The sequence below is a fragment of the Mustela putorius genome, unplaced genomic scaffold (assembly GCF_011764305.1).
Source record: "Mustela putorius furo isolate JIRA1106 unplaced genomic scaffold, ASM1176430v1.1 tig00000179_pilon_pilon_pilon, whole genome shotgun sequence".
Classification (NCBI taxonomy): domain Eukaryota; kingdom Metazoa; phylum Chordata; class Mammalia; order Carnivora; family Mustelidae; genus Mustela; species Mustela putorius.
Window position 1 is genome coordinate 9,719,087 of NW_025421305.1, and position 26,997 is coordinate 9,746,083.

Sequence of the window (26,997 nt, forward strand, 5' to 3'; positions counted from 1 at the left end):
GGGTTCAGCGTCTGACTTCAACTCAGGTCATGATCTCAGGGGTCCCTGTATCCAGCCCCACATAGGGTTCCCCACTCAGCGGGAAGTCTTCTTGTTCCTCTGCCCCTTCCCCCGCCTGTGCGTGCACATGCACTCTCTTTCTCTCTCAAATAAGTAGATGAAATATTTTTTTAAAATGGTGGTTATGTACCACTTCCTATTCTAACAACTTTATTGCTGCCATAAACATGAAACAGCACTTGACTGAGTATCACAGTACTCACTGCTGTGTTAGATGTTGTGATGCACTTCTAAATGAGAAATATGATGCCTGCTTCCAGACTACCATTTTATAATATAATAAGTGTGGAAGAATTGCAACCCTGAATTGATTACTGAACTTTTACTTTGGCTAACATTGTTTTTCAAAAAAAAAAAAAAAAATAGACTCTCTCATCCAATTTTGAGTTTTTGTTTTTAAACAGTCCATGTATTTATTAGTATAAAGGAAAAAACATGCCTGTGTTTCTCCTTTGCTACTCAAGCTGAACCCTTCAGACACTCCTGGTCACAAATGTGTGTGTGTGTGTGTGTTGGGGAGTGTGGGTTTCCCCACACCAGGCAATTCTGCAACACCAGTTGTGTGTTCTATTCAATTCAATTCTGACAGAACCTAAAGACAGCATTAGATCTCAGATGTTAAGGGCTCAGACCCACAGGACTATAACCTCAGTCTCACCTCCTATGCCAGTTGCAAGTCCAGGTTGTTATCCATGTTTCTGTCTGACTGACTAGAAATTGGGGGTTTCCAAGACTGTCTCCTCAGGTTTGATTAATTTATTAAGAATGACTCACAGAACTCAAAGAAACATTTAGCTTTTGTTTACCAGTTGACAATAAAGGATATTACAGAGGATGCAGATGAACCTCCAGAGTCCAGAAGGTCCAGAAGAGTGCCAGACACAGGAGTTTCTATACCTTTAAAACTGGGGTGAACCACCCTCTTGCTTTCACCAACCCAGAAGCTCATCAAATCTCACAGTTCCAGAGTTTTTATAGATTTTAGTGTGCAGCCCCCCAGCCCCTGTCATTCCCAGAGGTTGATGGGTGGGGTTGAAAGTTCCAACTTTCTAATTACTTGGTTTTTTGTGATTAGCCCCATCGTGAAGCTATCTAGGGACCCCACCCTAAGCCATTCATTAGCATAAACTTAGGCTGCTCAGAAGATGTCCCTTATGAATAATAAGGGACAATCCTATTGGTCAAGAAATTCCGAGGTATTCAGATTTGTGCCAGTAGCCAGAAACAAAGATCAACTATATTTCTTATTATACTACAATTAGGAACGCATCTTCCATACATTTCTTCTCTTTTGGAACAGAGAGAGAAAAGGGAAGGGCTAGATTTGGAAAAACATAAAACATCATAAATTTTAATTATAATGGGCAGGTAATAGAAAGAACTTGTTTTGCTATCTGGTAGAAAAAGCCCTCCTCTCTCAACTATAAATCTGGCTGAGAGACAAGGACAAAATAATTATATATGCACCTCAGTCTTTCAATAAAGGCAGAAAGAGCTTTCCATTTCAAATTTGTTTTGTTTTGTACCACATGTGGGTTAATTAGATAAAACCATGTCATGTGCCAGATTCAATCAGCCTGAAAATAATCAGAAAACTGGGTTTGGCATTGTTTATGCTGTTCTGGCTCAGATCGACAAAAGCACAAAATGTAAATTGGCTCCAGAAAATAACATATGTGCGCTGGTGCCAGGTTTTCTTTCATGGGATTTTCTCTAGCTGGCACCGGAACAGCAGATGCTGCTCTGGGTGACCATTAGACAAACCTACACCATGTAGATCCCCATTTTCTGTGAGTGGACACCTCCATGAAGGGCACTTGTCTTCCTGCCTTTGACATTGGCCCAAACCAGCTTTCCAGCTATTGGCAGACAGTCAACTGAAAATGCACATTGAAGTTTAAAAATGAAAATGCGTTTTTGTTTGGCCAGTAACTTCCTTTGGGTTTATTTCTTTGTTTCTAAAATCTCCTATAAGATTAGAAATACAGTCCTGACACCACTCCCCTATTTCTTTGCTGTAGATAGTTCAGTTAATATTACTAAGGGGAAAATGGCAGAACATTTTCTTGTCTTCCTACTTAAGTTCCAAGGGAGGGATAAACATTTTAGCAATTATCCAAGCAATCATGGAATTGAGGTGGTTTTGGAGTATAGGTGAGGTTTGGTGGGGTGAAGTCTGGAACCAACGACCAAGAAAGAATTCTTGACATGTCTTTGGTGCAAAATGGTGGTTTATTAAAGCACAGGGACAGGACCCACAGCAGAAAGACATGCTGCCCTGGGTTTTGAGGAGTGGCTGATTATATACTTGGGAGTTGGAGAAGTAAGGAAAAGGGAGGTTTCAAAAGAACTTTCATTTGCTAAGATACCTACAAGATACCCACATGATACCTACAAGTTACCAGAGGCCTTGCCATTGCCAAGTTAAGGTTGTTTTCACCTCTAGCAAAGTATTAACATTTGGGTAGTTGAGAGATTCCTGGAAGAATGTCATACATACGCCACCCAAGAGTAGGGGGTCCGGGGAGGTTACCGGTGTTAACTTATGTTTTGTCTTCAGCCAGCCTTCTGTTCCCTCATCAGAATGACATCCATTGGATGAAAGAATCCAAACTAGCTAGCTTTTCCTTCCCTTTGTGCTATGTAAACTATCTGATATCAATGCAGAGGGGAAAAGGAATTGCTCTCCTTACTTTTTAAAAAATAATATTTTTTAGAATATTCTAGAATATTTTTTTAGACTATTCTTGAATGTGTGATGGTGGTGATCATTTCTCCCAGTATGGATGAAACTACTTTGCTCGGGTCACCAGTGAGTACCTGGGATAGGGAAACTAAAGGGATTCCATGAAGAGTTGCTTTCTTGTTCCTTTTCCTGGTTCTATTTTTGCTGGGACCTGCACGCTTGCCCTACACATGCTTATAATATGTCCTTTTTTAAGGATCAAGGAGTTAATGATTTCTTTGGAATCTTCCAACACAGTAGATAACATCTAAGGAGTGACCATGTGAGATCATCATGTATGTTTTCCAGACCACTAACTCCAGACACCTTGACCCCAAGACAACCCCCTAGCTCTGTTATGGAAAATAAAAATCGGACTGGTGAGAAACCAAGTGACACACGGAAAAGTAGGAGAACTTGGGTTTATTTTATGCAGGTGGACCCTGAGCAGCTCACATTGGAAATTCTGGGCCCCGGGTAGCAGGGTCACAGAACTTTTATAGGAAAGTGCTCAGGGGTCAAGCTACAAGGGCTGTGCTGACCCCTAGTAGGTGGGTTTAAGTTGAAGGTGGGGGTTGCTTTAGGTGGGAACAGTGGATAGTGCAGTGGCCTGAAGCTTGTTTACAGAAGCAGAAATGGCTGGTTATCTCTTGCTCAAGTAGGACTCCTGGTTATCTCTTGGTATTGCTAGTAACTTTCCATCTTCTGGGGCTTGAGGGCGCAGGTCTGTCTGTGTTATTTTCCTCTTCAGCTTCAGGGCATAAATGACTTATGGAGGATACGGGGACCCTTGTTTTTGTTTAAACCGGTTCTTGGATGCCTGAGAGGACATGTACACCAGACCACAATCCTCAATAAAAACCCAGACCCCAAGCAAAGGGGACATTCACCCTCCCCTTAGAGGCTTCCAGATGCTCGGTCCAAATCTGCATTCTCTGTGTCTTCAGTAAACTCTGCTCTCACTTCCTTCTGTTTCATGTTTGATTTCTATCCTGCGTGAAGCTGTTGGGTTGTCAATGTTGGGTCCCCCAATAATGGGTCCATGGTCAAAGGAGCAAGACCGATACAAAGCAAAGGTCAAGCAAAGCTTTATTTCGCACCAAGCATCAAGAATCAAACCGACCATTAAACAGACCAGTCGGGGCCACCCCTTACAGAGAGGGTGACCCCTCCTGCCTCACAGACTAACTTTTATAGAGCAAAGGCCATGTGGTTGGGCCTGGCCACACACAGGTGGCGAATGAGATTGTAACACTCAGAGAAAGCTGCACAGTCATGCTAGGTCATACACGGGTGGCCAATTGAATTACAATTCATCCCATAGTAGCTATTTGAACTAGCCTATCACCTTAGTCAGAATTGGCGGCCAAAAGGCGGGGCCCACACTCCTTGGTAGCTAGGGAGACAGTATGCGCACTTTACTGACTGGACGACTCCACCTGACTGGACATCTCCACCTGACTGGACTTATCCCTGCATTCTGGCCATTATCTCCACCTGACCTGACCCACCCTTGTATTTGGGCTTTGTTACCTGGGACTAGTTTCCTGGACTTGCTTTTAAGTAAGTTCCTCTGTTGGGGGGGGCGGGGAGGGTAAGTTTAAGTTTTACTGCATAAACAACAAAATGGATGTTCAACCAAGGTGGGGCAGCTCTGGCTAAATAGGCCGGTACAAAACCGAATACCCTTTTGTGGTCCTGCCAGCCCGCTTGTGGGTCTCCAGGCCTGTCTCGAGTATGGCATACTTACTTGTCAAATTCAATGGGCACATTTTATCCTCATCTTACTTGGTTGTTCTGTAGGTATCTGGCGTTTTTCTCTATTTCATCCTTTTTGAAATTTCCTTTTTTTCATGACCCCACTCTCTCCTGACTTCTACCACTTTTATCTCTGGCTTCTTATTTGTAGTCCCCTTTTATTTCCCCTTTCTTCTGTCCACTTTTGAGTCTCAGTGTGCAGAGGCTAATCTTCTTTCTTTTTTTTTTTTTTTTTTTTTTTTGTTCTGTGTTTTTCTTAGTTCTGTAGTTACCAATGGCAGAAAGCTATGATTCTTGGATTCTTCCCTTTTCCTTAACCCTTCTATCTGCTCAACTCCATGTCTTCTTGACACTATCTCTTCACCCCTTAGATTTCTCCTCTTGAAATCGTAAGACTACTTTGGTTGCAAATACAGAAAATGCCACCAAACCTGGTTTAAAAATAGGGTGACAGTTTCTTCAACAAGTCACTGGGTGATGGACATTAAGGAGAGTTCATGATGTTGATGAGGGAACAGAAGGCTAGCTGAAGACAAAACATAAGCTGACGCCAGTAATCTCCCCTGACACCCTACTCTTGGGTGAGACATGAGTAACATTCTTTCAGGAATCTCCCAGCTATCTTAGTGTTAATACCTTCAGAGACGGGAAAACAACCTTAACTTGACAATGTCAAGGCCTCTGGTATTTTGTAGGTATCCTAGAGGTATCATATCTTGTAGGTTGGTCCTCTTTAGCATATGAAAGTTCTTTTGAAACCTCCCTTTTCCTTTCTTCCCCCAACTCCCAAGTATATAATCAGCCACTCTTCAAGACCCTGGGGCAGCATCTCTTTCTGCTGTAGGCCCTATGCCTGTGCTTTAATAAACCACCATTTTGCACCAAAAATATGCCAAGGCTCCCTGCTAGGCAGGAAGCCTGCTTCTCCTTCTCCCACTTTGCTTGTGTTCCCTCTCTCTCTCTTCCTGTCAAATAAAGAAATAAAAATCTTTAAAAAAAATCATTTTTTGGTTGTCAGCTCTGGACCTCACCCCAACAAACCTCACCAATATTCCAAAACCACATCAGTATAATGAGCACTGGGTATTATATAAGACTGATGAGTCATTCAGCTCTTCCTCTGAAACTAATCATACATTATGTTAATAAATTGAATTTAAATTTAAAAAAAAGTTTTTTTTGTAACAGAAATTTGCATAAGAACTGGATATTAGATGACACTGTAGGGACAAGAGTGGAGTGCCCTAAGATGGACCACTTTGGTATAAACATTATTTTGAGTTAAAAGTTATCAAAACCTGGCATGCTTCTCTGTTCATGCCCAGCTAACTAGAGAAAAAGTTCCTTCCCCAGAAGCACCCCAAATGTAACCCCAATTTTCTGTAACCCCAATGTCCAAGAAGGGCTATGTGCCCATCCATGAAATGAATCACCATGGTTAGAATGATGAGATACCTTGGTTCGCTTAGCTTAAGCAGAGCCCGTCCTTAGAGTAGGGGGCAGAGTTAATCCTTGGGTCCTCTTTGGGTAGGGCTATGAGGAATTGAATGTAGGGAGGAAACTACACTCCTCCTTGCCATGTCCCTGCCACTGTCCTAGTTTAGCACCCAACATTTCTTACTCAGACTACTGAAATAACTTTCTTGCTGATTTTCCTCCTTTAGTTTTGGCCCATCAAGCCCACATTACTAGCAGAATGATCCTAGCATGCAGATCTGATCATGTCACTGCTACATTCAACATTTTTTTTTTTTTTTTGATGTCTTGGCTTTACCTATAAGATCAATTCCAAATGCCTTTTCTTATTAAGTAAAGCTCTTTAATATCCGGCCCTTTTCTGGTTATCTGTCCACTCTCATCTGTCTATATTCTCTTCTCTATACTTTAAACTTTAGCAAAACTGAATTACTTGTAGTACTGTTCATATGCAGTGCTTTCTCATACCTAGTTCCCTTAAGCCTGCCTCAATCTTATCAAGCCAGCCAATCTGTATTCATCCTTCCACAGTCAGCTTGAATGCTATCTTCTCTAACTCCTTTCCTTTCTTTTCAGACCCATCCTTTTTTATGCCCACTGCACTTGCCACACAGCAGAGCCCTCTTTTCTGATCATACCGGCATAGTGGTTGATGGGTTAACTGAAAAACTAATTAAATTGGGGATTATAACAATAATGATACATACTTTAAACATTTATAATCTTTTTTTAAAAGATTTTATTTATTTGACAGAGAGAGATACAGCAAGAGAGGGAACACAAGTAGAGAGAGTGGGAGGGAGAAGCAGGCCCCCTGCTGAGCAGGGAGCCTGATGCAGGGCTTGATCCCAGGATGCTGGGATCATGATCTGAGCTGAATGCAGATGCCTGACTGAGCCTCCCAGACTCCCCTAAACATTATATTTTTAAGGTTTTATTTATTTATTTAATTGAGAAAGAGAGAGAGAGAAGGGATGGGCAGAGGTGGAGGGAGAAAGAATCTGAAGCAGGATCTGCACTGAGAGCCCAATGTAGGGCTCAGTCCTACGACTGAGATCATGACCTGAGCAGAAACCAAGAGTCAGACGTTTAACTGACTGAGCCATCCAGGTGCCCCTAAACATTATTTTTTTAAGTATCACATACAAATCTATCACCATTTCTTTTTTTTTTTTTAAATATTTTATTTATTTATTTGACAGACAGAGATCACAAGTAGGTGGAGAGGCAGGCGGAGAGAGAGGAAGAAGCAGGCTCCCTGCTGAGCAGAGAGCCTGATGCGGGGCTCGATCCCAGGACCCTGAGATCATGACCTGGGCCGAAGGCAGAGGCTTTAACCCACTGAGCCACCCAGGCTCTATCACTATTTCTTAGTAAGGAGTGTTGTTTGCTTGCTTGCTTGTTTATTTATATATTTATTAATTTAGCAAGATCTATACCCAATGAGAGGCTTGAACTCACAAACCTGAGGTCAAGAGTCATATGCTCTACCAAATGAGCCAGCCAAGCACCCATTACTATGGAGCTCTTTTAGACTTTTTCTAGTAGCATCCTTCCTCCCTCTCCCTGTGATTTTTAATACCACAACAAACATACACTATATCTATTCATGCACTCTATGTATGTCTACAGGATCAAGGCCTTTCATTTGAATGTGGGTCCTCTGCCTCAGATTTTTTCCACATCAATAATCTATCTTATATGATGCCTAATTTCAGTTTGTTTAAATTGGAGGGGAACAAAGCATTTTAAAAACAAACTGAATGTAATGACTCAATTGTTATTTTATTCCCATGCCTACCACTTGACAGCTTCTTATACTCTGTGTATGTGTGTGTGTGTGTGTATAAAACTTGCTGTTATTAAGTCTTTCCGAAGCTTTTAATTTAGTTTTCATAAAAATAACTTCTTCTCTCCCCCACAATTACACTTAATCACTAAATAATGTCTAATCACATTTTATCATTTCAAAGACAAGACAACCACTTGAGGAGCCAACACCACTGTTGGCAGGGAGCAGCAATAAGAAAATATACAGGGGATGCCTGGGTGGCTCCATTGGTTAAGCAGCTGCCTTTGGCTCAGGTCATGATCCCAAGCTCCTGGGATCAAGACCCACATTCAGCTCCTTGTTCGGCAGGGTGCCTGCTTCTCCTTCTCCCTCTCCCTCTGCTGTACTCTCTTATGCTTGCTCTCTCTCGTGCTCTCTCTCTCTAACAAATAAAATAAATAAATAAAATCTTAAAAATATATATATGTGTGTGTGTATATATATACATATATATATATGTATATATATACAGGAAACAAGTGAAATAAGTAATATACAGAAAATAGTAATTAACACTATCAGAGAATTTATAAGGTATACAGCACTGTTTTAAGAGCTTTACAAAAGTCAACTTGTTTACTTCTCACAAACAGGGCTCCATCATTTTCCTGATGAGGAGACTGAGGCACATAGAGGCCAAAACAATTTTTTTTTCTTTTTGCCAAAAGTCTTTTTAAATAGCAGATGTTTAAAACATCTTTTACTGAGATGTTTCTAAGATATATTACCAACATCTGCCTCTCTTTCACGAAGTCTATTGAACATAATGTAACTTGTTTCTAAAATGGTGTAACTAATAAAAATAAGCTGATGAAAATTTAATGTGGCTTCCATTATGATTTCACTAAAGCGTTCCTCTTCATTCTCAGGGAAACCAAAGGAGTGAGTTTAGCTAAATTAGGATGAGCTCTGTGTGAGGAGAGGCAAGACTTAATTGCTCTTGTTTCCAACCTTTATTAGGAGAGGGGGGGGTGACCTTAGCAAAGAACCAAAAGCTGAGAACTGACAGTCTTTATGGAAGGTTTTTCTTTAAAACTGACTCCTGCTGGGGCGCCTGGGTGGCTCAGTGGGTTAAGCCGCTGCCTTCGGCTCAGGTCATGATCTCAGGGTCCTGCGATCGAGTCCCGCATCGGGCTCTCTGCTCGGCAGGGAGCCTGCTTCCTTCTCTCTCTCTCTGCCTGCCTCTCAGTGTACTTGTAATTTCTCTCTGTCAAATAAATAAATAAAAAATCTTAAAAAAAAAAAAAAAAAAACTGACTCCTGCTGTAGGAGCAGATGCTCCATGCTCCAGTCAGCAGTAGAGCTGGGGCAAGTCAGCAATCTGCTTTCACTAGATTGGGTTTTGAGCTGAGGCACAATCCTGCTGAGCCCACCTCCCCAGAATATTACCATTCTCTCTCCTGCCCCATTCTCCTTTCTCTTTTCCTGACTTGTGCTATGGAAACTTCCTTTTAGTTCTGGGGTGGGGGAGCAGCTTCCAGAAGAGGAGCTGGGGCTGACTTAGGTCTTGATCTAACTGCTTGTTTGCTCTAGGCTGGTAGCAGGTGACTGAGAGGACCCAGCTGCTAGGGCACACTAGAACCCTCCCATAGTGTGGAATGCAAAGAATCAGTAATCTTACTTACTTGACCCTGTAGGCCCAATGCATAGTATAGTGTGCAAGACCTAAGAGATGCTAAATAAATACTTACCTAACAAATAAATGGATGAATGAATGAATGAATGAATGACCTGTGAGCCCCAACCAATTCATTTGCTTAATTCATCAGCATTCTTGATAATTGTGGATCGGTCTAAGGAAAATTAATTTTTGTAATAAGATTGAAGTGAGAGAGCTGGGTTCTTGTCTCATGGAGTCAAAGAATGAATCTCATGGACAAAGGAGAGTGAGTAAACCTGTAGAGTTTTATTGAGTGAGGACACAGAAAAAGTCTCAGGAGTGAGAGGGGTTCCATTAGGGTTGCCATTGAGGGCTTTTAGGTTGGTCTTTTATAAAAAGTTAACCAGGGAACTTAAACCTTTTTGACTTCTCTACTGGGAGCACCATTAATTAAGGACTAGTGATAACATCTTCAATAGCTTACTTCTTTTTAGGGTCTGCTTATTTTCTCTTGACCACAGGAGACTGTCAAAAATCAGATTTTCCTTTGGACATCTAGGGCAGGGTGGTGTGGTGTGTTCCCTTATTTCTGGTTTCCTCATACCTCCATATTTTTGGGATTTCTGTGAATCTGATCCCAGAGCCCCTTATCTATCTCTCCATTCCTAGCCCTGCCTGTCCCTTACTCAAGATCATGTCTCTGAAGATCTTGGCATGATTTTTTTTTTTTAAGTCCAGTTTTACATACCACCTTTGTCATTTCTTTGCATTTGTTTCCAGCTGAAATTTTCAGCCCTCCTCCTCTTCCATCTAAAAATGTCTCACCCATTCCTTATTCACCATCTCAGCAGCTGAAACCTGGTTAAGAGTGAACATTCCCTCCCATAAATGCCAATAGGCCGGTGGTGGTAACTGAGTGTATGGTAATCGCATTGTACAAACTGCTTCCATATCCTTCTCTCCCCTCCGCTTTTGTTCATTTTATCCTTGTAACTTTCTGAGTCATTATGTTAGACAAATATTATTCCCCTTCCACAGATAAGGAGATTTGGAGAGGTAAATGGGTATTTCAGGGACACAAGCCTAGACAATTATAGAACATACGGTAGAACTCACATCTTTTACAATGGATACAAAGGGCAAAGGCACTGCCTTGTTGGCTCAGGAGTTGGAAAACACCTCACCAGCTTCATTTGTTGGTTAAGTTTTGCTCCAAAATGTTTTATTTAAAAATTAATTTTAAAATGGTTCTTTCTATGTCCAAGTCAACACAAAACCATTTGTGGGGAGTGAGGTTTATTTACTTGCTTGTAAGTTTCTTCTTTGTTTCATCTTAAATATAGCCATTCATGTGGAGAGAAGGGGTAGAATAAGGAAATTGCCACTACTATCGCTCTCATGGGTGGGAGATTGCGGCATTAAAGAGAAGTATGATCAGTAGCTGGGGTGGGAGGAATGGTCTGGTGTGCGTCAGGGACCTTCAAGAACTGCAATTGGAGTCTCCGGGTCTCCCCTTGATAGCCCTTTGATGAGACCAAAATCTGACCATAGTGCTTAAATCCTGGTCCTTGGTTGGGAAGAGGGCTGGGGAGGAGACAGGCTCCACCACACAATGCACACCAGGCCCAATGTTGACTTTGGGCCTGCGGATCAGAAACAAACGAAAAACTCCTCCACGTCCCAGGGGTCTCAGCTCCGAGTCTGACCCTCGGCTTCGTGGGGACAAAGTGGCCCGAGCCTGGGGGAGAACGAGATCTCCTGGTGACATGCCCTCCGCCCGCGAGGCAGGGGCGGTGCCAGCGAAACCCGCGAGTGAACCGCCCTAACTAGTTTGTCCCTGCGGCCGTTCCGTAGCCGACGCCTCGGCGCCCCGAGTCTCCCTGCGTCGTATTGCCATGGCTGCCCGAGGCGGCGTCGCCCCTGCCGGCGAGGGTCTGCGCTACGCCGAGTACTCGCCGCCGGCGACCAAACGGCCGGAGACGGACGTGGACCAGGGACTGGTGAGTCCCGCCAGCTGCTCCCGCCTCTCCGCGGGCCTGCCTGCTGGCACCCCCGGATTCCCGAGGGCGCTGCCTCACTCCTCTGTACCCTCTCACCCCCGAACCGCGGTGGTCCCGGTATTCGCATTTTTGTCCCACCTCCTCCTTCGTCCCGCGGAGTCGTGCTCTGTGCCCGACGCACAGAGTCGCTGTTCCCTCCAGGAGCTCACAGTGTTGTCGGGGGTCCGAGCGGGAAGACAAACAGTTGCACCTGCTGTGTGATAAGTACTCCAGGGGGGATTCTCAGAGGAGGAGAGCCCAGTCCAGTGTTGCGGGGTAGGGAGTGAGGTCAGAGGAGGCGTCCTGGAGAAAGGGACGATTAAAAACGGAACTATGGAAAACGAGTGGCTGTGAAGTCAGCGCAAGGAAGAGGAAAACGTGTTTGACTTACCGGTAGTAGTAGTTACAGAGTCGTAGGCCAGAGGACCAGGGGCTAGTTGGAAATCGCCAGGTGGTTTTTTCAGGTTGAGCTGCTGAGTTGGGAAAAGCGTTCGACAGAAACATAATGAGAGCCTCATATATGTCTTTAAGTTTTCTGTAGTGATATTTGAAATCTAAAAAGGAGATGAATTTCATTTTAAGTGTATTTTTATTTAATCCAATGTATCCACAATAATATTTGACATGTAATCAATATAAAATTACTGAGATATTGTACATCCTCCCCCCCCCTCCATTTTGCACCAAGTCTTTGAAATCCAGTATGTGTTTTATAATAACAGCACATCTCACTTGGGACTAGCCACATTTCAGGTGTTCAGCCACGTATAGCTAGTGGCTACATTATTAATCATTTTAGTTCCCAAAGATTAATGGGGATTAGAACATATGAAGCATCTGGTAAAGCACCTGGAGTTGGGATATCCTGAGGGCAGTGGTACCATTTTGATGAGTTTTAAGCGGAGAACTGATAGATTGGGTTGTTAAACCAAGCTCTCTCAGGCTTTGTATAAGAAGAATGGATTAGTTGGAGAAAGTCTAGAGACAGGGCTGTTTTAATTCTTTTTCACACGGCATTCCATACTTTGCCTTTAGATGCATAGCACTTATTGTCCATACCAGTTGCTGACTACTCATACACTGTATTGTGACATCTTTTATGTTGACCTGTCATTTCCCAATATTTTTCTAATTTCCTAAGAGCGGGGACTGCAGATTTACTTCAAGGAAGCACCCAATTTATGAGCACTCAATTATCATTACTTGATTAATGGGTAGATTTCTGCAGCCATCAGAAGGGCTTATGTGGGCAGGTTTCAGAAAGCAATATGCTTTCATTCAACAGACATTTCTTGAATACTGCTAGGTGCCCTGTATTATCCTAAGACCTTGGAATAGATAAGAAAACAAAACAGATTGGGTTAAAGCCAATGCCTTCAGCTCAGGTCATGATCCCAGGGTCCTGGGATCCAGCCCTGCATCAGGCTCTCTGCTCAGCAGGGAGCCTGCTTCCCCCTGTCTCTGCCTGCCTCTCTGCCTACTTGTGATCTCTCTCTGTCAAATAAATAAATAAAATCTTTAAAAAAAAAAAAACAGATAAAAGTTTGAAGTAGCAGGCTCTAAGCTTCTGCTTGTCTGATTCCTTCTTTACCACAACCTTGTGAGGCAAGTCCTTTTTAATTCTCTCTCTCTTTTTTTTAATTTAGTTTTTTCAGTGTTCCAAGATTCATTGTTTATGCACTACACCCAGTGTTCCATGCGATACGTGCCCTCCTTAATACCCACCTCACTTAAGAGATGAGGAGACTCAGGGATGCTTGGGTGGCTCAGGTTAAAAGTCTGCCTTCCATTCAAGTCACCCTCCCAGGGTCCTGGGATCCAGTCCAGTGTGGGGCTCCCTGCTCAGCCAGGAGCCTGCTTCTCTCTCTCTCCTCCCTACTCCTGTTCTCTTTCTCTCAAATAAATAAATAAAATTTTACAAAAAGAAAGAGACTTAAAGTGGTAAGTAACCTACCCAGAATCATTCTCCTATATACCATTTCCACTTACTGACTTAGAAATAAGGCTTTCTGAGTAGAGTGTTCAGTCTGTGATGTAGACTGGATAAATTATTAGGTTAGGTAGAAGGAATCTCTTTATGGGGAGTTGTAAAAATCTCCATACTGGACTGATTTGCAAGGCAGCTGGGAGCTTCTGTGGTATTTTGAAGATAGAAGTAATGTTGGTGATCTTTTACATCTGTAGGTACTTCATTTGGAAGAAGATACGTGTAGAATTTAAGATATCAGTTAGGAGACATCTTTAGTAGTCCAGTCACGTGAAGGCTAAGATGTAGGCCAGTGATTCTAGTGATTCCTGTCCAACCTAGTGTCCCCAGTGCCCCCTTTTTTATAACCCCATTCTTCAAAGTCTCCTGTAATATCCTAAAATGCTACTGACAGGCAATGAAATCTGTTCTTAAAATAACTTAAAAATCAGTGTAATGCTCTAATTGAGACATAAAGGTGAGGTATTTTATTAGAAAAAAAACATGTTTACTATTTAAGCATGTAAATGGTCAGACGTGATGATTACATTAGGAGACATAATGAAGTAATCAGTTGCTGGCATATTGCACCAGTGCAAAGAACCACTGTGAGTGTAACAGCTACAAATACAGACCACTTTTCCAATGTATTATACTGGCGTTTCAGATACCATAAGGGCCATTGTCATTGGCAAACTGATTTTTCCCAAATTGTTAACAATTTTTGGTAGAATTTTAAATTAAATAAAGTGGAATCTTCCCTCAATTTACATAAGATTTGTACTTAAGAAAAATTTAGTCTTTTTAAAACAGTGTGAAATGATACATTTTATATATACTGTATTACATAAAGTTCTAGACTAAGATGATAACAAATAAGCTTTTTACCTACTTCAGTGTACAGTAGAATCTTTTAAAACCCTGAGGGATGCAGGTAGTTCTTTGTTGTAAAGGTTGTTTCATACATTTTAGAACTTCTAGGATGAATAGTTCCCCATCCACCAAATACTTGCCCTCCTATCCAAATTATTATTGCAACCAAAAGGTCCTCACAAATTTTCAAAATGTCCCTAAGGGCCTATTCTGCTTCTGTTGGAATCATTGGTCCAGGTAATTATGAGTGATGAGTTAGAAGTTAAGAGAACTGGTAATAATAATTTGGGGGGAGCTCAGAAGTACTGAAAATGATGGAAGGCTGACAAAGGGTAAGTGTTAGGAAAAAATAAATGACCCAGGAGTGGGACATTTTGGCAATCTTACTGAAAATAGTAGAAAATAAAATGTCAAGGAGTTGAAGAAAAGATTTTTCTCATCATTTTTTTTAAGATGCAATTTATTTTGAAGTTTTTGAAATACAGCATCTGTAGTTGTAGATGTTAAATAACTCTTAGGTAAACTTTCTCTTAAGGACTAAATATTCATGTGCATTAACCAGTTTAGGAGATTAAAAAGATAAAAATGTAGATAAAAGTACTTGGGTAGTACCTTGAATAAAATAGTATCTTACAATTAATTGTGTAATAGTCAGAGGTCATGGTCAGATTTTGCTTTAGCAAATCTGATTCTCATGGAAAAGTAGAGAAGAAGCTTTAACTTTAGGAAGAGAATATTATCAATTTTTAAAGCATTTTGAAAAAAAAAAAAACAGTTTGTATGAAATGATAACCTTTAGTTTTCAGTACTTTCCCCAAAAGTGTAACTCCTTGTGTTTGTAGGATAGTGTAAAATACAAGAAAATTTGCTATATATACATTTCAGTGATAGGCCAACTTGATAACATGAAAATTAAAAACCCACCAAACTTGTAAATTATTAAGTACTTATTTATTACTGAAACAAAAGAAAGCACTTCTATTTTTCATTTAAAATGTTTACCTTGAAGCTTCCTTTTAAGAAATCACATGGATTACAGATTGTATATCTTTTTTTTTTTTTTTTAAGAGCGACAGGGGTGCTGGGTGGCTCAGCTGGTTGAGTTTCTGTCTTTAGCTCAGGTCATGATCCCAGGACCCTGGGATCAAGCCCCACATTTTCATGGTCATGGCTCCCTGCCCTGCTCAGTGGGGAGTCTGCTTCTCCCTCTGCCTGCCACTCTCCCTGCTTCTGCTCTCTTTCCCTCTCTCTCTGAATGAATAAATAAATAAATAAATAAATGAATGAATAAATAAAATCCTCAAAAAAAAAAAAAGTGACAGCAGACATGAGCTGGGGGGAGAGTGGAAGAGGGGTTGGAGAGAATATTAAACAGGCTCCACAGCCAAGGTAGGGCCATCTCAAGACCTGGAATCATGACCAGCCAAAACAGAGTTGAATGCTCAACTGACTGAGACACTCAGGTGCCCCGGACAAGAACTTTCATATGCTTCTGTCATTGGTACTGTATTTGACTCATGGGAGTCACTTAGTTATTCACTAAATGAACAGCTATTAGCTTCTGTTACTATTGAGTGACTTTGAATGTTTGATTCTAACATATTGATAAAGGTATTTTTTTTCTGTAGGACTTCTCCTTAATGTTAGCTTCTAAAGGAGAACAAGAGTCTTTCTTACTCACTATTCTATTCCTGGAACTTAGCACAAGTCTGGTGCATGCTCAATAAATATTTGTATATGTATATGGTAAATGCTAAATAAATATTTGGGGTATGAGTGAATATTCTCCATCTTTCCTTTCTCCATCACAACTATCTTCTTGAGGCAGAATAATGTTTTTCCTTATTAATTTCCCACTGGTACAACCATTGTCTATCTTGAACTTAAATATTATAGTCTTGAGATAGAAGTTTTGGCATTTTATAATGCTTTCAGCAATTTATATTCATTGAGATGATAATTACTGCTTATTTATTGTTTTGGAAGAATTAAATGCCTTAGGGAATTTGTAAACAACTTTGATTCTACCCCCCACCCTCCCACCTCCCCCCTCACCCACCCGCTACCAGCCGCCGAGCAATAGCTGTGATGGAATGGGCTGTTTTCCCAGTTTACAGAAATTCTTTGATTCGTAGTAGTGGAACATTTAATTTTTCTGGTTTGTTTTTTCTGGTGGATATATTTTTTAAAGATTTTATTTACTTATTTGTAGAGAGGGAGAGAGATTGAGTGTGTACAAGGGCTGGGGAGGAACAGAGGGAGAGGAAGAAGCAGCCTCCCCACTGAGCAGGGAGCCCAGCATGGGGCTGATTCCAGGACCCTGGGATCGTGACCTGAGCTGAAGGCAGACACTTAACCAACTGAGCCACCCAGGCGCCCTGGTTTTTTTCTGGTGGATATTTGAAACTAGATGGCAGTAACAAGAGATACCAGACTTGGCCCATTTGTTGATTTGCTGGTGTTATTTAAATAGTGCTTCTCCTTTTTGAAATATGTCTTTTATTTATTTTTAAAGATTTATAATTTATTTTAGAGAGAGAGAAAGAGAGAGCAAGCGGGAACAGGAGGGGCAGAGGGAGAGACAGAGTGAATCCAAAGCAGACTCTGTGCTGAGCTCAGTGCCCAGTGTGGGGCTCAGTCTCACAACCCTGAGATCACAACCTGAGAGGGTGCTTAAACCTTCCACCACCCAGGTACCATTGAAATATGTCTTTTAAATTAAAATTAGAGGGGCTCCTGGGTGGCTTAATGGGCTAAGCCTCTGCCTTCGCTCAGGTCATGATCTCAGGGTCCTGGGATCGAGCCCCACATAGGGCTCTCTGCTCAGTAGGGAGCCTGCTTCCCTCTCTCTCTGCCTGCCTCTCTGCCTACTTGTGATCTCTATCCGTGAAATAAAAAATTTTTTTAAATCTTAAAAAAATTAAGATTAGATATTTGTTATAGGCAGAGATCATGTTTTAAGGATCCTCTTTCTCTCAGCTCTCAACATAGTACCAGTACCAGTCACATAGTTACTGCTCCATAAATTTTTGTTAAATGGTTAAATTAGTGGTTCAATGAAACAACTGGTTAGGAAAAAAAATAGAGGATTTGAGAAATGTTTTATAGAAGTATAAGATGATAGCCCTAAGGAATAAAAAGAGTAAGATAAATGAGACTGTCTCTCTCTCTTTTTTTTTTTTTTTTACTTTTTTAGTAGTAAAGGCTAAAATATAAGCATCTAATACATTTTATATACCATCAGAGTACACACTGGACTTTTGATGGTTTTTGTCATTTTATTGCTTATTACCTCCAAAAACACAGTCTCTAAATCTCTTTTTAAAGTTTGTCAGTGCATTCAGTTTAATAAAAAAATTTTTGAATACCAAATACATGAAGGCTATATACTAGATGTCTCTGGGGCAGGTATGGATAAATCACAATTGCCCCTGACCCTCAAGGACAGAGGTAAACAAATTTTTTTGGTAGAGGGCTAAATAGTATTTTAGGCTTTGCAGGCCATGTGGTTGGTCTCTGCTAAACTAGGGAACTCTGCCATTGTCAAGCAAAAGCAGCCATAGATAATGCATAAATGTAGCTGTGTTTCAATAAAACTTTATTTACAAAAGTAGTTGGAGGGCCAGATTTGGGTGTGGCCTGTAAGTTTGCCAGGCACCACTCTAGAAGGTAAATTGGATCAAATTTAAATACCTAATTCAAGACCAGCTCTATTAAGCACTGTTGTTTATTTGTTCATTCATTCATTCAACACTTATTTATTGAGTTTCAGTTTAAAGCTCCTAGAAAAAAACATGGGCACTAATTGCTTTGATATTGGCCTTAGATATGTCTAAGATATGTCATTTTTTAGATATGTCTCTCGGGGAAAGGAGGCAAAAGCCAAACTTCCTAAATGTGAGATCTGGAGTCCTATTAGGTAAGGTACTGAGGCTAAGTGCTGTAGTTAAGTACAAAGACAAGTTAAACATGGGTTTTGTCCTCAAGGGACTTGAAAAATATTTGATTTTTTAAGAGAAGCTAGAGAGAGAGAAAAGTAAATGTAGTTTACTATCAAGAGGGAAAAAATAAGGAAAAATACATTGGGATTACAGTTGTGGATACACCTGAATGGCAGGTTTAGGAGCGAGGACCATGTCTATAGGCAGTTGAAGTTTTGTAGGAGCTGGGCTTCATGAATATTAAGCCTAAAGAAATGTTTAACAGAGGGGTAGAGGATAGAGAAGCAGAAGAGGGCAGGATCAGTGAAGACTGTATTAGAATGGGCAGTCCTCTGGATTCTAGAGGCCATAATGGCAACAGTAATAGCAGTGGTAGCCAAATTTTTTTTTTTTTACCAGGCATTAGGCTAATTCTTTAAATGCATGAACTCATTTAGTCCATGTAATAACCCTGTGAGATGTAGGTACTATTATAACCCCCCACTTATAGATCTAAATTGAGGCATAAAGCAATGAAATAATTTGCCCAGGGTCCCACAGTTGATGTGTGGATGAACCCCAAAGGTATTCTGCTTTCTGGCCTCTGCTTTTAGTCAAAATATAATTCTATCTTCTTTCCCCTTCAAACTTCCTAATTGTGTCAGGGAAGGTCTAACTAGGAAAACAGACACATCTAAATTATGTAAAACGAAGGAAATGTAGCACAGAGAGTTGGCTTTATAGGTGAAGGAGTTGCTGTGAAGCCAGGCCGGATTGCGAGGCAGTGCAGAGGTTGAGAACAGGAAAAAGCTGTTAGCCTTCTCAAGGCTGTGGGGTCAAAAGGAAAGAGGTAGTGTTTTCATAACCATCCTTGGTAACTGGACCACGGCGGTCTATCCAGTGGGGAGCTGCACCCATGGAGACACAGAGAGGAAAGAGGAGAGGTACCTTGGCCTTTCCCCTTTACCACCCTCCTGTCTCCCACGACTGCATCCCATGGGTGGGACCCCGCTGGAGCCAGGTGACACAGGAGCCTGCAGGACTTAGCTGTCCTGCCAGTGGAGCGGAGTAGGGGGAAGCTGGGGAATGGATCAGTGAATACAAACAGCTCTGGGATGAACACTCTCACGTTGGTTATTTTCAGCTGTGACGTGATTTGAATTCCACAGAGGTTGAGAAATTTGTAAGCATAGTCTCCTAAAAACACTGTTACAGAACACAATTTTATAAATGGTGTGTAGTCCCTTAGTCCACAGGAGTCTCATTCACTCATAGCGTAAGGCAGAGAGTATTCTTTGAGGAACTCCATTTTCACTGTCTTATGCTCTCTGAATATTATTTAAATGCTATTAGGAATCAAATAAGCATTATTCGCTCTCATGAAAATCTGATCACCATGGGTAACATTTTTTCCTTTTAAAATTGAATAGGCTTTTTTTCAAATACAGATTTAGATTTATAGAAAAGCGAAAAGATAGCACACAAAATCCCGGTGTACCTCACTCAGTTTCCCATGTTAACATCGTGTGTTAGTATGGTCTGTTATCATTAACAAACCAATATTGCTTAATAACATTACTAACCAAAGTCTGTACATTTTTCAGATTCTTCATTTTTTACCTATTGTCCTTTTAATGTCCCAGGATCCCATCCACGGTACCACATTACATTGAGCTTTTGTGTCCCTTTGGGTTCCTCTTGGCTATGAGAGTTTCTCAGACTCACCTTGTTTTTGATGACCCTGACAGATTTGAGGAATGCTGGTCAAATATTTTGTAGAATTTATCCATATGAAAGGCACATACTATAAACATGATCTCTCACTATATAAGTTAGCCTTGATCTAATCTGATGAAGTAGTATTTTTCTGGTTTCTCCATGGTAAAGTTAACTTCTTTTCCATTCTATATAGTACTTTTTGAAAGGAAGTCACTATGTGTGGTGCATATTTAAGGAGTGGGGAGTTAAGCTTCCCCTCCTTGAGGGTAGAGTTCTTTATGAAATCACTTGGAATTTTTCTGCACAAGAGATCTTTCTCTTCTCCCCCACTTATTTACTCAGTCATTTATTTACATCAATCAAGATTTGTGGATATTTATACTTTGGGGGGTTATAATCCAGTATTGTTTATCTTGTAGCTCAAATGGTTCCACCTTTGGCCTTGGTGGCTCTTTCAGTTGGCTCCTGTGCACTTTCGACATACCCCATTACTATGGGTTTTTTTTTGAGCACTTCCTTACTTTTGGCACTATAAGGTAAGGTGCTCTAGGCTCATCTTGTATATTTTTGTCCCTGTCCTAGAATCAACCATCTCTCTAAGAAGCGTTTTGTGTATGAAATCTTACCTCCCGGGAAACTTCATTCTGGGTCACAACTCTGGATCCTAATAGTTTCATTTTTTTCCTCTTACCCAACTTATCCCCATTTTCCTTATCTTCTCCTTATATCGCTGATGAAGTATGATAGTAAAAGAGTTCCTTGTCTGAGGTAGGTGGCTACCCTTTCAGTCCACCAGAAAATGTAGTATTTCTCCTGCAGCTTCAGCCATGCTCTTTTTTGTTTTGTTGGTTTGGCTTTATTTTTATTTTTCAACTTCTTCTATTAGGGACTGCTAATAGAGGATGCCAGTGCACTGTGAAATCAAAGAGAGAGATAGAGAGAGAGAGATTCATCAGTCTTTTTGTATTTATCATTATATTCCAGGCTTATAGAATTTTACTGAGTCAGTGAGCAGAAGTGCCTATCTCCAGGTATAAAGTAAAATATTGCATATTCTCTAAAAGATTTATTATGATCTTCCAGGGAATAATTTCCATTTCACTTTGGCATACCTGGAATTTAACAACAGTTGTCACCACTGCCTCAACGGAAAAAAATAATTTTGTATAGCAGATATACAGAACTGAAGGGATAAGAACTAAAACAGAGATGAAATCAGTTATGAATATACTATAAATAGCCCTTTTTCCCTTAAATACTTCCTATCTGCAATTACGCTAAAGTTTTACTCATCAAGTACTTTATAACTATATAGTACTTACTTTTTTTTAATTAACATATAATGTATTATTTGTTTCAGGGATACAGGTCTGTGATTCATCAGTCTTTTTTTTTTTAAAGATTTTATTTATTTATATGACAGAGAGAGAGATCACAAGTAGACACAGAGGCAGGCAGAGAGAGAAGGGGAAGCAGGCTCCCTGCTGAGCAGAGAGCCCGATGTGGGGCTTGATCCCAGGATCCTGAGATCATGACCTGAGCTGAAGGCAGAGGTTTAACCCACTAAACCACCCAGGCGCCCTGTGATTCATCAGTCTTACACAGTTCACAGTTACTCACCACAGCACATACCCTTCGCAATGTCCATCACCCATAGTACTTAATATTTCTAGGTATATTTTATGGGGTTTTGTGAAGAGTTTTAAATAGAAGTTTTAAAAAGTACTGTGAATTGATACCTAATTTGTATATTTCCTTTAAGTAATTTGGGGTAACTTGTTTCTGCCTTTACTTCCATTCTAGAAAACTTGTGCTATTCTACTTTTAAAAAATATTTAGACTATCATGTAGTTTAGAACAGTTGGAATATCATGTAGGAATATCATGACTCATTCATTCTCTTTTCTAAGTGTCAGCAGATCTGTTTCTGATGCTAACGTTATTGTCTGCATTGGTATCCTCGGGCTTTTTGACACTGAGATTTTGTAGAATATCACTTTAGGTCCTTGTACTCCAAATACACTTTTGGCCAGTACAAGTTTTTTTTCAAGTTTGTTTGCCCCAAAACACTGCTTCTTAATCTTTTTTGAGTATGTTATTTTATAAAGTGAAAAAAATTCATACCTATCTCCTGCTTCCATAATATTAGTAATGTTTTCTATTTTTATTTGTTGAATATATAAAAATAAGATAAAACAGATAGGTATGAAGGTACTGAGTTCATAATGTGCATGCACATAACTGAGGAAGTAAACTAGCACTTAGTCAATGTCTGCTAATTACTAGATGCTGTAATTACATTTTCCCATTTCTTAGAACTCTGAGAAGGTGGATGTTACTTTTCACCATTTTATATATAAGAAAACTGAGGACCAAAGTGGTCAAGGCCATATAGCTGGTAAGTGGCAGGACTAAGATATTAAACCAATTTTGACTTAAAAAGTCCTTGACTTTTTCACTGAATGATATTGCTGCTCCATCATTTAGATATTGGAACCTGATGAAATCCAACTCCGAGAAATGATTTATAGTCCTGGTATTTGTGGTAATTTTCAGTCTTCAGATACTTCAAGATACGTTTAAAAATTCTTAAACCTTGAAGCCAAGTTAATTTTATTTTACCTTAACTCAGAAAGGAAGAAAAGAATACTGTGTAATGAAATTTAAGCTGTCAGCATAACCACTCTTAAGAAATTGTTGCCTAAAGTGAAAAGCTTATTGTAAGGGAGTAAAAGTTTTCAGAAAATGGCATGATTTCCCAAGCAAGAAGAATAAGCAAAACCACAGTGTTGCAGGTAAGGTATACATCAGATGTAAGCCGAAAGAGTTTAGGGAGTACTTGCCAGGGACTCTAAAGTCAGTGTAATAATAGGAGTACATGATAAAGACGAGGCTAGCTAGAGGTGCAGCAAGATCATTTTTATGATCAGGGTGCAAAATTAAGTGTAGCGATAAAAAGGGAGATGCCAAAGATCAGTGCATTTGTTTTTATTGAAGAGTGCCAGGAGGAGTTTGTTTTCAAAGTTTATTTGGAAATAGATAGGTCAGAGGGTTTCTGGCTTAAGAAATTAAGTTATTAAACCCTTCTGACCAAGTAGGATTTTCGCAAGATTTTTCTTTCCTAGTAACCTTTATTTTTTCCTCTGACTTTGAAAGAAACAACCGTATAATAATATATTATAGTAATTGTAATACCTACCATTTATTAAATGCTTATCACATCCCAAATACTAAGTGATACATGTGAATGTTCTAATTTATAAAAATTCATACTTATCTATAATTATTATCCTCATTTTACAGATGAGAAGGTTAAGTAATTTGTCAGAGGTCATGGAGCTGACAAGTAAAGATTCAAAAGTCAGACCATATTTCTTTGATTTAAAAATCTGTGATCCTAGGACTTTGTTTAAATGATAAAATGTAGGTACTAAGAATATATAACTACGGTTAAATTTTGGTTTATCTCATTCTGTTTCCTTTTTCTTCTGTGTATATGCTGTGCATTCTGTTTTATAATCATTTATTATATCATCTATAACCATTCCTCAGTATATTATTTGTCAGTGCATATTTCAGGTATGCCCTAATTTATTTAATTATCCCCCTATTGGTGGGTATTCAGATTATTTCCAGTTTTTATATTGCAAATAGTGCAGTGATGAATATTCTCATATGTAAGTTTTTATGCACCTCTCTGATTATTTTCTTAAGGATAATTTTTTAAAATTATACTTACTGAGCCTAATGACTTGAATATATTGAAGGCTGTTGATTCCAATGATGAAATTACCCTCAAGACAGATTGTCCCAATTTGAATTCCTAGCATCCGTTCATGAGATTTTTTTTACTGACTCACTCTCTCAACAACTTGTAAGACTTGGAGTTGTTGGCTAAAATGTGTGCTTCTCATTAGTGGCCTTTGTACTGGAAGAATGACAAGTTTGCCACATGTCCCTATCTAGAAGAAAAGTTTAAGGATATAAGAGTGATTTCACTTACATACTTATTAAAGTGGTCAGTGTAATCTATTTCCATACTTAACAAACTGGGTGATTTTATATTAAATGTAAGAGTATTGAAAATACAATTTCTTGGGGGTGGGTGAGGGAAGATCAAATTTTGTGAAAAAGTAGGGAGTTATAAGAAACAAAGGCATCAAGGACTGGTGCTAGGATCTAGTTTGGCATTTGATAATTAAATGATAATATGTTTTCTAGGTAATTAAACTAATAAATAGGATAAGACATGACAAGGTTTTTGTGAATGGTCATTAAAGTCAGATAGGGATGTTTCATCAAATATGAGTTTACAATGGAAAGATTGACAGGTTTTTATAATTTGAAGAGTATGGGACTAATTTTAAATTGTTGGTTGAAGACATAGGGTTCCCTAGGGAATTAAAATACTTACATTTTAGTTCTAATGCAGACACTGATAACCCCCCTATAACTTGGGCAAGGCATGTCACTTTTCAGGACTTCAGTGTCTTCCTCTGGAAAATGTGGGTTTTTTCTATGCTAGATGTTTTCTGTCTTTTGTTTCACCTCTATAATTGTGACTTTGACTTACTGTATTGCAGTAAGAAATGCCGGCAAAACATTGGACAGCTTAAATACCTATAAAATGTTAAATCTAGATTAGATTCGTTACCTGTGAAATATTTAAACAAATTCAACCAGACAACTTATATAAAGTCAACTTCCATCTATTTAACAATATGGAATCATCTCAAGATTAAGCAGTTGAAAGCTGTTGAAAATAAAACAAATATATCTTTTTGTATAAAAGTATAGTGTCTCTGTATCTAGAATAATGTGAGTATTTCTGCTTGCATCTTTTAAAACAGTCAATAGAAATTTTCCAGGAAGAGACAACAAATAAATATATTGAGGGGAGACGTAGGTGTGGAGTGTGGAGGTGTGGGGAGGGGAAAGCTCATTTTTAAAAAATGCTAAAAAGTTTAGACCTTAATTTAGGGATAGTTTAGAACTCTTAATTCAGGAAGTCACGGGAAAAGAAATAATTTAATAAAAGTACAGTAATAAAATGGTAAAGGATATCCATTGGGTGAAAAAGTCCCTTTCTTCCAAATTTTAGAAACAGAATTAAGGATACCCCTTAAACTTGAAAGAGAAATTTAGGGCGTGAAGAAAGTTAAAGAAACCAACTCTTAGACCTAAATGAACCTTGAGTGCCTAAAAGACACAGCTTTTGAGAGCAGGTGTATCTGAAGCTTCAGATCAAAGAGCAAGTCTCAAAAGTTCCATTTATAGATTTGACATGTTTAGCATTGGGAAACACAAAGCAAGGATGCAGAGCCTACACTGGATCTTACTTCTTAACAAATCTTTTCCAAATGTGATAGTTGTTTTTCAGTACCATTCTGAGTTAATTTTCTGATTAGAATTTTGCTTTGAAGATCTTACCTGCTTCTGGTTGGTCTGCTTAATCTTGAGATGATTCCATATTGTTAAATAGATGGAAGTTGACTTTATATAAGTTGTCTGGTTGAATTTGTTTAAATATTTCACAGGTAACGAATCTAATCTAGATTTAACATTTTATAGGTATTTAACATAGTTTATAGATGATCCCTGTTCTCCAACACAGAGACATATTCACTCATGGTAACCTAAGTTCACAGTGAATTAAGAGCAAAACCTTAATCAGAATTCAGGTTCCCCATCTTCTAATCTTTATTTGTCCCAGTACCTTTCCATTTTCCTCCTTGGCCTAACCTTGACTCTGTCCTTCAGGTTTATCTGGACTCTTCTCAGAAGCCATCTATTACCCAGAAGCAGAGTACTCAGCCACCTGGCCATCTGTCTGTTTAACCATCTATCCCCATAGGCATCCCTCCTGTCACTCATTTGACCCATACTCTGTTTTGGGACTTAAGATGAATAAAGCCTACTTCTTGCTCTCTAGAGGCTTATAATTTAGTAGGGGAGAAAGATCATGAAGTTTTAGTCTGGGATCACAACAGAAATAAACTGGGAAGTAGAGAGGTGGTGCTATTGGAATAGGGGAGATTCCAGTGGCATTGATTTCTTTCTTATTTGGGTGTTTACTTGATATTGCTGCCTGTCTAGAGTAGTTCAATTTTTCCTTTTGCTGTTTAGTAGCTGAAAAGCCATATATCAAACACCCTTCTGTGTTAGGGATAGGGATTGATCATATCTTTTAGTGAAGGGTGGTGAAACAGAAGGGCAGGGACAAATAGAGTCAGTGAGAGTAGTGGGGATATGACTCAGGTACCTCCGCTCCCTTCCTCACAGCCAGCATCTTCAGAGGAGAGAGAGTATTTTGAGAAAAGGTGCCATGGTCCAGATAGAGGGTAGGACCAGCTCTCAGGGAAAATGTGTAAGAGTAGGTTCAGGTGTCTTATTGGTGCCCCCTGGTCAAGTATCTGCTGAAGTCATCTTTCAGCCTCTCCATTCCATTGCTCCCTACTACATTGACTAAATTATATTGAAGATATAAAAATGAAGTCTTCCCATCTCAAGTTAAAGTAAACATTTTTACAAATTTTTAGATAATTCCAATTACTATGTTACTATAATTTTATATGCTTAGGGTTTTTGGTCAGTGCATCCTTGTTCCAAAATTGACTGATGAACCTTGTTAACACCAGCAAAGTCTGTGCACTACATTATTCTCTGCACACTGTTATCTCAATATAATTGTATAAAGCAGTGGATCTTAACCTCAATGCTCCTGCACGTTAATATAGCAAGATGAGAAAAGGGATGGCATTTATAGCCATGTGCCTTTGCAAAGAAACTGGAGTATGTTTTTATCTGGTTTAAAATTTGAACTTAAGGATGGTAATGTCCTATGTGTCAACTTTTGAGAATCATTGACAAATAGTATTAGCATACTTTTATTATTTCAGGAAGCATTTCTGGCTAAAAATTTAGTAAGTTCTCAAAGGAATTAGATACATTTATAGATAAAATAATTAAAGCAAGCTAGCAAAATTTGAAGACATACATGTTTTGTTTTAAAATTTTGAATCAGTTTGTA

At 39.5% G+C, this 26,997-nt stretch overlaps 1 protein-coding gene across 1 annotated transcript in view; it reads left to right on the forward strand.

The window, feature by feature from the left end:
- The first annotated feature begins 11,285 nt into the window (after nucleotides 1-11,285).
- The window catches only part of DNAJC15 (DnaJ heat shock protein family (Hsp40) member C15), a 72,743-nt gene continuing 57,031 nt past the window's right edge, over nucleotides 11,286-26,997 (forward strand). The window contains exon 1 of the mRNA XM_004759260.3: nucleotides 11,286-11,450. Within this exon, the coding sequence (XP_004759317.1) occupies nucleotides 11,346-11,450 (105 nt within the window). The 5' untranslated portion in view covers nucleotides 11,286-11,345. The remainder of the gene's footprint in view (nucleotides 11,451-26,997) is intronic.